Source organism: Somniosus microcephalus, chromosome 34, assembly GCF_052327205.1.
Source record: "Somniosus microcephalus isolate GS21.2 chromosome 34, FLI_Smic_1.0, whole genome shotgun sequence".
Lineage (NCBI taxonomy): Eukaryota > Metazoa > Chordata > Chondrichthyes > Squaliformes > Somniosidae > Somniosus > Somniosus microcephalus.
Window position 1 is genome coordinate 9,929,737 of NC_141020.1, and position 12,267 is coordinate 9,942,003.

General features: G+C 47.8%; 1 protein-coding gene across 2 annotated transcripts in view; it reads right to left on the reverse strand.

Moving 5' to 3' along the window:
- prkd2 (protein kinase D2) overlaps positions 1 to 12,267 on the reverse strand; it is a 99,353-nt gene that overhangs the window by 57,317 nt on the left and 29,769 nt on the right. The window contains exon 2 of one of the 2 annotated variants that reach the window (XM_085973368.1): positions 5,885 to 6,023. In XM_085973368.1, coding sequence (XP_085829494.1) covers positions 5,885 to 6,023 — 139 coding nt within the window. Of the gene's footprint in view, positions 1 to 2,663; positions 3,019 to 5,884; positions 6,024 to 12,267 lie in introns of those variants that run through there. The other variant, XM_085973369.1, reaches the window with a different exon arrangement.

Genomic DNA, 12,267 nt, shown 5'->3' on the forward strand with positions numbered 1-12,267 from the left:
GATCTCATTGAATGGCAGAGCAGGCTCGAGGGGCCGAATGGCCTATTCCTGCTCCTATCTTCTATGTAATTTTCCATTACAGAGGCAGTCCAATATCGATTAAGCGAACTGTCTTTTCAACAAGTGTGAACTGGGACAGTGAGTATCAGCAATGCTATTCAACAGTAAAGCCAAGCCCAATCCTGTCTTTAACCCGAACTCTACATGCAGTCAGTCAATCAGGGCCAGGAATCCCTTCTGCCCTCCCTAATCCTCTGGGGTTTTTTCCCCCCCCCATTTGTTTATGGGATGTGGACGTCGCTGGCAAGGCCGGCATTTATTGCCCATCCCTAACGGCCCCTCGAGAAGATGGTGGTGAACCTTCTTGAACCGCTGCAGTCCGTGATACTTCTTTGTAGCTGGGCTGTTTCAGAGGGCAGTTAAGAGTCAACCGCATTGCTGTGGGTCTGGAGTCACATATCGGCCAGACCGGGTGAGGACGGCAGATTTCCTTCCCTAAAAGGACATTAGTGAACCAGATGGGTTTTTACGACAAGCTTCATTACCAATTTTAGTTTTTTATTCCAGATTTACTTAAGTAACTGAATTTAAATTCCCCGGCTGCCGTGGTGGGATTTGAACTTCTGTCTCCGGATCATTAGTCCAGGTCTCTGGATTACCTGTCCAGTGACATAACCACGATGCTACCGTTCCTGTGAAGTGCTGCCCAGCTAAAGCAGCAGAGGCTGGGGAACGAAAGTGGGGGGGGGGCCTTTCTGTCGCACTGGACCTCAGGGTGGTTGCTGGGAGCCAAGGGGCTCCATGCCCTGGTCCTCTGCCAAATCCCTTCACTCGTGATGCTGTTGGCGCCCAGACCTAACTAAACCAGCTCAGCTCTGCAGAGCAAGCAGTGAGCAAGCCGCGTGACAGAGGAAGCAGAGACTTCCTGCTGCAAAGCAAAAAGGCAGCGATTTGCAAATGAAAAATAAACACCCCCCGCCTTCCCACCCCACCCTCCAGCCAGAATAGTTTCAAAAATTGTAAAATAAATGACTGTGCAGCACTGAAACAGGCCATTCCTGTGTTTATGCTCCACACGAGCCTCCTCCCACCCTACTTCATCTAACCCCAACAACATATCTTTCTATTCCCTTCTGCCCAATGTGTTTACTTAACTTCCCCTTAAATGCATCTATACTATTCGCCTCAGCCACTCCCTGTGGTAGCGAGTTCCACATTCTCACCACTCTCTGGGTAAAGAAGTTTCTCCTGAATTCCTTATTTGATTTATTAGTGACTCTCTTGTATATTTCTAGAGAAGAGCAGCCTCGGCCTGTTCACTCTTTCCTGACATCATCCTTGTAAATTGCTCCTTCTCCAGTGCCTCCACATCCTTACCATCGTATGGAGACCAGAACTGTGCACATCACACAGAACTAGCTTTTATACAGCGCCTTTCACAACCTCAGGACGTCCCAAAGCGCTTCACAGCCCATGACGTACTTTTGAAGCGTAGTCCCGCGGCAGCCAATTTAGCACACAGCAAGATCCCGTCAACAGCAATGTGATAATGACCAGATAATTGGGTTTTTTAATGATGTGGGTTGATGGAGATCGAATTAACTGGGAGTATTAGACTACAATTTAGCAACACAGGAATAAAGCCTGACCCCCTAGGTCCTCTCTGGTTAATTTTGTGACCAATTATCACAGTTTGATTAAGAATCGTTGCAGCATTTTCTGTGACACGTCTTAATTAGGCAAATCTCATGGACACCTGGTAAAATTACACACTGTAATCAGGAGCCAGGTTAATGAATAATCCAGTAGGTTTAAAACAAACACACGCACACAGTGAAGTTCCCCATCATTCGCTGTCTAAAGTAGCCAAATACTTCAACTAACTGGTTATAATATTCCTTCAAGTTGCATCAAGGGGCTTCGCAAATGGACACCAAAACGGGGAGGGGAAAAAATTCACAACCGTCGGTCAGTTATGAACTAGATGAAGTCTGACAGGATTACACCATGCTGTACGTCGGCAAGGGTCTTGCTACAGTACGGTATGTCGGACTCACAGAGTCAGCACCCGTCACGGAGGCGTGAACTGGGACACACACACTTCTATCCGATCACAGACCTTTCCTTTTGTTCTTTCATCCCCTCCCCCCTTTCCCAGCCTCTACACTCGCTTAAAAATCTGTTCCATTTCCTGCTTTTTGCCAGTTCTGACGAAGGGTCATCGACCTGAAACGTTAACTCCGTTTCTCTCTTCACAGATGCTGCCTGACCTGCTGAGTTTCTCCAGCATTTTCTGTTTATTACACAGAAGATTAGGAAGGTGTCGGGTTACATTCCGGGCCTGTGGTCAGAGACTTGATCTCAGCCAGGCTGGTAGGAGGAGTGGCCTGGTTAGATTCTGGAAGGCAAGTAAGGAGAGGAGCCATCAGCCAGGAATCAGACTCCCTCCCGATCATTGGGATGGGGATGGGGAGGGAAACCCCTGGAAAACATGCAAGTGTGGATGTCAAATGTAGGGTTGCCAACTCGATTTGGACATAATCCCAGAAGTTTCATCACATGACCTCCAACTGCCCCGCCCCCGCCCGGTCCCCACTATTGGTCGCCTGACGTGTCCATCCTCGCGGTGCCCCACCAATCAAGAGGAATAGACTCATCATTACCTGATTGGTTGATCCTTCACAGTCAGTCTTTTCTCCCCCCGTGTCCGACATTTTGATCCACAAATAAACAAAAAAAGTTTCAAAGAAAATTTAAAATAAAAAAAACCAATTTTGTTAAAACACTCCTATGATTTTTTTTCCTCCATCCGGGGTTTTTGCTCCCGGCAGTGTCCTGGAGATTAACCTTCAACTCCTGGAGGGCAATCCTGGAGGGTTGGCGGCCCTAGATGAGGGCAGGATCTGGCTCGCCCGTGTTGCACCCCACAGTCAAATAGCTTGCCAGCATGCGCACCGTGTAAGCTCCCATGCGACTGTAACTGAGCAGAAGTCGGGGTGGGGGTAGGGGTAGGGGCCAGGGGTGAAAAATATAGAGAACAGGAGAAAATTAGAGTGGAGTTTGGGGGGGGGGGGGGGGGGGCGGCGGGGGTGGTGAAAATGGGAAGAAAATGCAGGTCACTAAAGGGCCAACATTGGTGTTAAATTAATATGGGGCGTAGGGAAGGGCAGTATTACCATAAAGTAAAATTGAATTTGACCCCCTCCCCCACCACCCAGGAGTTTCCTGCAAGACCTGTGCCCTCTCCCAACCCCATCATCATTTCCACATTTCCTGTACGCTGTGTAAAATGGAGCACCGTCGACAGGTACGGCCCCAGTGTGCACACGGCGCATGGATCTGTGCCGGTCAGGTGATAAGACATCAGGCATTTTCTTGTTTTCAAACCCCTCCATGGCCCTCGCCCTCTCCCCATCTCTGTAACCACCTTCAGCCCTACAACCCTCCAAGAGCTCTGCGCTCCTCCAACTCTGGCCTCTTGAGCATCCCAGGTTTTAATCGCCCCAGCCATTGGCAGCCGTGCCTTCAGCTGCCAAGGCCCCAGGCTCTGGAATTCCCTCCCTAAACCTCTCCGCCCCTCTACCTCTCTTTCCTCCTTTTAAGACGCTCCTTAAAACCTACCTCTGTCTGCCCCAAAGTCTCCTTATGTGGCTCGGTGTCAAATTTTGTTTGATAATGCTCCTGTGAAGCGCCTTGGGACGTTTTACGATGTTAAAGGTGTTATATAAATATAAATTGTTGTTCTTGGTGTCTTGAAGAATTCAGAACAAACCTCTTTCATTGTGTTAACCCGTCGAATTGGTGGGTTGGAGCGGGAACAAGATAACAGCAGCTTGTATTTATACAGCACCTTTAACGTAGGAAAAAGTCCTAAGGCACTTCCCAGGAGAGTTTATCAGACAGAATTTGACACCGAGCCACATAAGGAGATGTTAGGACAGGTGACCAAAAGCATCAACGGTACAGATCAGCCATGATCTCACTGAATGGTGGAACAGGTTCGAGGGGCTGAATGGCCTCCTCCGGTTTTAAAGTACACGGGATTGGGGGTAAGGTACTGTCTAGGATAGAGAACTGGTTGGCAGACAGGAAGCAAAGAGTTGGAATAAACGGGTCTTTTTCCGAGTGGCAGGCAGTGACTAGTGGGGTACCGCAGGGATCGGTGCTAGGACCCCAGCTGTTCACAAATATTATACATAAAAATGATCTAGACGAGGGAACTAGATGTAATGTCTCCAAGTTTGCAGACGACACAAAGCTGGGTGGGCGTGTGTGCTGAGAGGAGGATGCCGAGAAAATCCAGTATGATTTGGACAGGTTGGGTGATTATACTGCATCTGCCATGCATCTGCCCAATGTGGATAAATGCGAGGTTATCCACTTCAGTGGCAAAAACAGGAAGGCAGATTATTATCTGAATGGCAATAGATTGCGAAAAAAGGGGAACTGCAATGAGACCTGGGTGTCCTTGTGCACCAGTCGCTGAAGGTAAGCATGCAGGTGCAGCAGGCGGTTAAGGCGGCAAATGGTATGTTGGCCTTCATGGCGAGAGGGTTCGAGTACAAGAACAAGGATGTCTTGCTGCAGTTGTACAGGGCCTTGGTGAGACCACACCTTGTGTATTGTGTGCAGTTTTGGTTGCCTTATCCGAGGAAGGATGTTCTTGCCATGGAGGGAGTGCAGCGAAGATTCACCAGACTGATACCTGGGATGGCAGGAATGACGTATGAGGAGAGATTGTGTCGATTAGGCTTATATTCGCTAGAGTTTAGAAGAATGAGAGGGGATCTCATTGAAACATAAAATTCTAACAGGACTAGACAGACTAGATGCAGGAAGGATGTTCCCGAAGGCGGGGGAGTCCAGAACCAGGGGTCACAGTCTAAGGATAAGGGGTAAGCCATTTAGGACTGAGATGAGGAGGAATTTCTTCACCCAGAGAGTGGTGAACCTGTGGAATTCTCTACCACACAAGGCAGTGGAGGCCAATTCATTAAATATATTCAAGAAGGAGTTAGATATATTTCTTAAGGCTAAAGGGATCAAGGGATATGGGGAGAAGGCCGGGACCGGGTACTGAATTTGGATGATTAGCCATGATCCCACTGAATGGCGGAACAGGCTCGAGGGGCCGAATGGCCTCCTCTGGTGTTCCTGTGTCTTTCCTCCTCGGATGCAACCTCCCGCAAAATTCCAGAATCCTCTGCTCCTGACTTTGTTGAAATCTTCCCATTTTTGTCGACAAATCGCACTCACTGGGTTCACGATTGGAACAGGCTCGTCGAGGGGTTTGGGGGGGGGGGGGGGGTTATTCAAATGGGATCCTTTGATCATTAAAAGTTGACACCAGACAGTCAGCAGCAGAGCGTTACCCTGTCGCAAAATGCTCCTTCTGAATTACAAGGCATGAAAAATAATCGGAGTCGTTGTGATCTGGAACGCGCTGTCTGAAAGGGCGCTGGAAGCAGATTCAATAGAAACTTTCAAACGGGAATCAGGTATAGACTTGAAAAAGAAACATTTACAGGACTACGGGGAAAGGAGAGGGGAGTGGGATTAATTGGAGAGCTCTTTCGAACAACAACTTGCATTTATATAGCACCTTTAGTGTAGTAAAACCTCCCATTGCGCTTCACAGGAGCGATCAAACAAAATTTGACACCGAGCCACATAAGGAGATATTAGGACTGATGACCAAGAGGAGAGAGAGGCGGAGAGGTTTAGGGAGGGAATTTCAGAGCTTAGGGCCCAGGCAGCTAAAGGCACGGCCGCCAATGGTGGAGCGATTAAAATCGGGGATGCGCAAGAGCCCAGAATCGGAGGAGCGCCGAGACTACGGTGACGCAAGGCGCGTGTTCGAGCAATGGCAGCGACAGTCTCTTACCCGACAACACGACTTCAATCAGGTCCCCTTCCTGGATGTCGCCCTCTGATTTCACCAGCTGGAGGATGTTGTCGCAAGTCGGGTCGTGTCGGAAGAGGATGATTTTGTCGTACAGCCCGTAAAAGCCACATTCTGGAAACTGGGGATAGAGACCAAGACACAACTGATCAGACCAGTAATTCGGGGGAGGAGGGCGGTTTACAGAGCACAGCCCCCTCCACTCTGCAGGACAGAATCTACAAGATCACGGGAGCTGAAGGATCCTGGCACTTGGGTATGCTTCATTCCATTTCAGTCACATTATTTTGTGTGTTGGTAACAATTCAGTAGAGGGAGAAAAAGTATATCTAATTTCTGAGCTCTTTAAAATAAACACCTCAAATTGCTCTCATTCCACTAGTGACAGACTTGTACCTACCAGTACTGAACCCCAGTGTTATACAGTGACAGACCTGTACCTACCAGTACTGAACCCCAGTGTTATACAGTGACAGACCTGCCCCCACCAGTACTGTACCCCCGTGTTATACAGTGACAGACCTGTACCCCCCAGTACTGTACCCCAGTGTTATAGTGACAGACCTGTACCCACCAGTACTGTACCCCAGTGTTCTACAGTGACAGACCTGTACCCACCAGTACTGTACCCCAGTGTTAGTGATAGACCTGTCCCCACCAGTACTGTACCCCAGTGTTATACAGTGACAGACCTGCCCCCACCAGTACTGTACCCCCGTGTTATACAGTGACAGACCTGTCCCCACCAGTACTGTACCCCAGTGTTACAGTGATAGACCTGTACCCACCAGGACTGTACCCCAGTGTTAGTGACAGACCTGTACCCACCAGTACTGAACCCCAGTGTTATACAGTGACAGACCTGTACCCACCAGTACTGTACCCCAGTGTTATAGTGACAGACCTGTACCCACCAGTACTGAACCCCAGTGTTATACAGTGACAGACCTGTACCCACCAGTACTGTACCCCAGTGTTAGTGACAGACCTGTACCCACCAGCACTGTACCCCAGTGTTATACAGTGAGAGACCTGTACCCACCAGCACTGTACCCCAGTGTTAGTGACAGACCTGTACCCACCAGTACTGTACCCCAGTGTTATAGTGACAGACCTGTACCCACCAGTACTGAACCCCAGTGTTATAGTGACAGACCTGTACCCACCAGTACTGTACCCCAGTGTTAGTGACAGACCTGTACCCACCAGTACTGTACCCGTGTTATAGTGACAGACCTGTACCTACCAGTACTGTACCCCAGTGTTATAGTGACAGACCTGTACCCGCCAGTACTGTACCCCAGTGTTAGTGACAGACCTGTACCCACCAGTACTGTACCCCAGTGTTACAGTGACAGACCTGTACCCACCAGTACTGTACCCCAGTGTTACAGTGACAGACCTGTACCCACCAGTACTGTACCCCAGTGTTACAGTGACAGACCTGTACCCACCAAAAGATAACCAGGAACTGTGTCCTAGCACAAGAGTGCCTTGAAGGGAGTTCGGACCAAACCTCTTTCATTGTATTGACCTGTCTAATTGGTGGGGTGGAGGGTGAACAAGACAAAAACTTGTATTTATGCAGCGCCTTTAACGTAGTAAAACATCCCAGGGCTCTTCACAGGAGAGTTATGCAACAAAATTTGATACCGAACCACAAAAGGAGATATTCGGACAGGAAGAGGTCGGATTTAATGAGCGTCTTAAAAGGAGGAGAGAGAGAGAGAGAGAGAGAGAGAGAGAGAGAGAGAGGCGAGAGTTTTAGGGAGGGAATTCCAGAGCGGCGGGCCCAGGCAGCTGTGAGAAGACAGAAGACAAAGGACTTGTATGTACGCCGCGGTCTTATCACGCCTCTCAGAAGCCTCTCCCAAGCGTTTCAGATGCAGCGAATTACGCCGAAGTGCGGTGACTATTACGTCGGGAAAGCAAAGCTGTCTATTTCGAGCACAGCAAGATCCCGCAAACATCGGTGCGGCGGGGGGAAAAAAAAAACGATCAAATCCGCCTTTACTGCTGGTGGTCGGGGGACAAAAGCAAGGAGAATTCCCTGCTTACCACCAAGGGGTTAAATTCCTGAGACATTTGCAGCCTCGAGTTCCAGAGACAGAAGCTCATAGCACAGAGAGTATTGGCGTACCCGGTATACGCATGTTATGACGTACAAACTGCTTGAAGCTTTTTTTAAATTTGTCTTTTGAGCCTTGCTCCCCGCTTTACACCCTGACAGTCGGTTTTCTTTTGTCTGTTCTACGCATTTATCGGCTGCTGAAAAAAAATGCAGATTACGCAGAGGGGATGCTAGCGAACGGTCTGACCATTGTTTTGGTAGACAGCAAACTAAAAATTAAAAAAAATTGCACAATAGCAGCCTGACGTACCATCCAGAATCTTCTTTCAGAAATTCCTTTCTTGGCAGTGTTCGAAAGGTTAAGAGAGGAGAGATTGGGTCGATTAGGCCGTGTTCGAAAGGTTAAGCGAGGAGAGATTGGGTCGACTCGGCCTGTATTCACTAGAGTTTAGAAGAATGAGAGGTGATCTCATTGAAACGTATAAAATTCTGACAGGACTAGACAGACTGGATGCAGGGAGGATGTTTCCCCTGGCTGGGGGGGTCTAGAACGAGGGGTCACAGTTTCAGGATACAGGGTAGGACATTTAGGACTGAGATGAGTGCTTCATTGGCTGCAAAGCGCTTTGGGATGTCCAGAGGTTGTGAAAGGCGCTATATAAATGCAAGTTCTTTCTTTTCTAGAATCCTGTATACAACGGCTTCGATTCAGCACTGAGCAGGAGATCCAAGCGGGATATTCCTGCCCCCTGCAGCTCAGTTCCACACCTCTGCCTTCTGTTGCCTGGGCCCCGAGCTCTGGAATTCCCTGCCTAAACCTCTCCGCCTCGCTACCTCTCTCTCCTCCTTTAAGACGCTCCTTAAAACCTACCTCTTTGACCAAGCTTTTGGTCACCTGCCCAAATATCTCCTTATGTGGCTCGGTGTCAAATTTTTTTGTCTTTTAATACTCTTGTGAAGCGCCTTGGGACGTTTTACATAGAAACATAGAAGCTAGGAGCAGGAGTAGGCCATTCGGCCCCTCGAGCCTGCTCCGCCATTCAATGAGATCATGGCTGATCATCCAAACTCAGTACCCTGTCCCTGCCTTCTCCCCATATCCCTTGATCCCATTAGCCTTAAGAAATATATCCAACTCTTTCTTGAATATACTTAATGAACTGGCCTCCACCGCCCTCTGTGGCAGAGAATTCCACAGGTTCACCACTCTCTGGGTGAAGAAATTCCTCCTCATCTCAGTCCTAAATGGCTTACCCCTTATCCTTAGACTATGACCCCTGGTTCTGGACTCCCCGGCCATCAGAAACATCCTTCCTGCATCTAGTCTGTCCAGGCCTGACAGAATTCTATAGGTTTCGATGAGATCCCCTCTCAATCTTCTAAACTCCAGTGAGTATAAGCCCAATCGACCCAATCTCTCCTCATACGTCATTCCTGCCATCCCAGGTATCAGCCTGGTGAATCTTCGCTGCACTCCTTCCATGGCAAGAACGTCCTTCCTCAGGTAAGGCGACCAAAACTGCACACAATACTCAAGGTGTGGTCTCACCAAGGCCCTGTACAACTGCAGCAAGACATCCTTGTTCTTGTACTCGAACCCTCTTGCTACGAAGGCCAACATACCATTTGCCTTCTTAACTGCCTGCTGCACCTGCATGCTTACCTTCAGCGACTGGTGCACAAGAACACCCAGGTCTCTTTGCATTTCCCCTTCTCCCAATCTATTGCCATTCAAATAATAATCTGCCTTCCTGTTTTTGCCACCAAAGTGGATAACCTCACATTTATCCACATTATAGTGCATTTGCCATGTTTCTGCCCAATCACCCAACCTGTCCAAATCGTACTGGAGTTTCACGACATCCTCCTCACAGCATACCCTCCCACCCAGCTTTGTGTCGTCTGCAAATTTGGAGATATTACATCCAATTCCCTCATCCAGATCATTAATATATATTGTGAACAGCTGGGGTCCTAGGACCGATCCTTGCGGTACCCCACTAGTCACTGCCTGCCACTCGGAAAACGACCCGTTTATTCCAACTCTTTGCTTTCTGTCCGCCAACCAGTTCTCTATCCAAGTCAATACCTTGCCCCCAATCCCATGTGCCTTAATTTTGCACGCTAACCTCTTATGCGGGACCTTATCGAAAGCCTTCTGAAAGTCCAAATACACCACATCCACTGGTTCTCCCTTATCTATGTTACCAGTTACATCCTCAAAATATTCCAGTAGATTAGTCAAGCATGATTTACCTTTTGTAAATCCATGTTGACTTTGTCTGATCCAGTCACTGCTTTCCAAGTGCTCTGCTATTACATCTTTTATAATGGACTCTAGCATTTTCCCCACTACCGATGTCAAGCTTACCGGTCTATAATTCCCCACCTTTTCTCTACCACCTTTTTTGAATAGTGGGGTAACATTAGCTACCCGCCAATCCATGGGTACCGTTCCGAGTTCTGGAAGATGACCAGCAATGCATCTACTATTTCTAGGGCCACTTCCTTAAGTACCCTGGGATGTAGATTATCAAGCCCTGGGGATTTATCGGCCTTCAGTCCCATCAATTTTCTGAACACCATTTCCCTACAAATACTGATTTCTTTCAGTTCCTCTCTTTCATCAGACCCTATGTTCCCCGGCATCTCTGGGAGGTTATTTGTGTCCTCCTTTGTGAAGACAGAACCAAAATATGTATTTAGTTGGTCTGCCATTTCTTTGTTCCCCATTATAAATTCCCCCGATTCTGACTGCAAAGGACCTACGCTTGACTTCACCAATCTTTTTCTCTTCACATATCTAAAAGCTTTTACAGTCAGTTTTTATGTTCCCTGCCAGCTTACTCTCATATTCTATTTTCCCTTTCTTAATTAATCCCTTTGTCCTCCTTTGTTGAATCCTAAACTGCTCCCAATCCTCAGGATTATTGCTTTTTCTGGCCAATTTATATGCCCTCTCCTTGGACCTTATGCTATCCCTAATTTCCCTTGTTAGCCACGGTTGGGTCACCTTTTTTGTTTTATTTTTATGCCAAACTGGGATGAACAAATTCTGTAGTTCATCCATTCAGTCTTTGAATGTTTGCCATTGCCTATCCACCGTCAACCCTTTGAGTGCCATTCCCCAATCAATCCTACCCAACTCGCTCCTCAGACCATCGTAGTTTCCTTTATTTAAATTGAGGACCCTAGTCTCCGAGTCAACTACTTCATTCTCCATCTTAATGAAGAATTCGATCATATTATGATCGCTCCGACCCAAGGGGCCTCATACAACAAGATTGCTAATTAATCCTTCCTCGTTACATAATACCCAGTCTAAGATGGCCTGATCTCTGGTTGGTTCCTCGACATATTGGTCCAGGAAACCATCCCGTAAACACTCCAGGAATTCCTCCTCCAGTGTTGTTACTAATTTGGTTGGCCCAATCTATATGTAGATTAAAGTCACCCATGATGACTGCTATGCCCTTATTGCACGCTTCTTTAATTTCCCTTTTAATGCCATCCCCAACCTCCGCCTTACTGTTTGGAGGTCTATAAACCACTCCCACTAATGTTTTTTTCCCCTTAGTATTTCTCAATTCTACCCATACAGATTCCACCTCATCAGAGCTAATATCCTTCATTACAATTGTGTTAATCCCTTCTTTAACCAGTAATGCTACCCCACCTCCCTTTCCTTTTTGCCTATCTTTCCTGAATATCGAATACCCCTGGATGTTGAGTTCCCAGTCCTGGCCTTCCTTGAGCCACGTTTCCGTAATCCCAACCAAATCGTATTTGTTTACTTCTATTTGCGCAGCCAATTCATCCACCTTATTACAAATGCTCCTCGCATTAAGACACAAAGCCTTCAGGCTTGTTTTTTTAACGCTCTTAGACCTATTAAAATTATTTACCGTGGCCATGTTTGATTTAAACCGTTGATTTCTCTGACTGCCACTTTTGTTTTTCTCCTTCCTATCTTTTGCTTTTATCCTGGTTTCCCTTTCCTCTGTCTCCCTGCTCAGGTTCCCAACCCCCTGCCATTTTAGTTTAAACCCTCCCCCACAGCACTAGCAAACACTCCCCCTAGGACATCGGTTCCAGCCCTGCCCAGGTGCAAACTGTCCGGTTTGAACTGGTCCCACCTCCCCCAGAACCAGTTCCAATGTCCCAGGAACTTGAATCCCTCCCCCTGGCACCATTCCTCTAGCCACGTATTCATCTGAAGTATCCTTCTATTTCTACTCTGACTAGCACGTGGCACTGGTAGCAATCCTGAGATTACTACCTTTGAGGTCCTGTT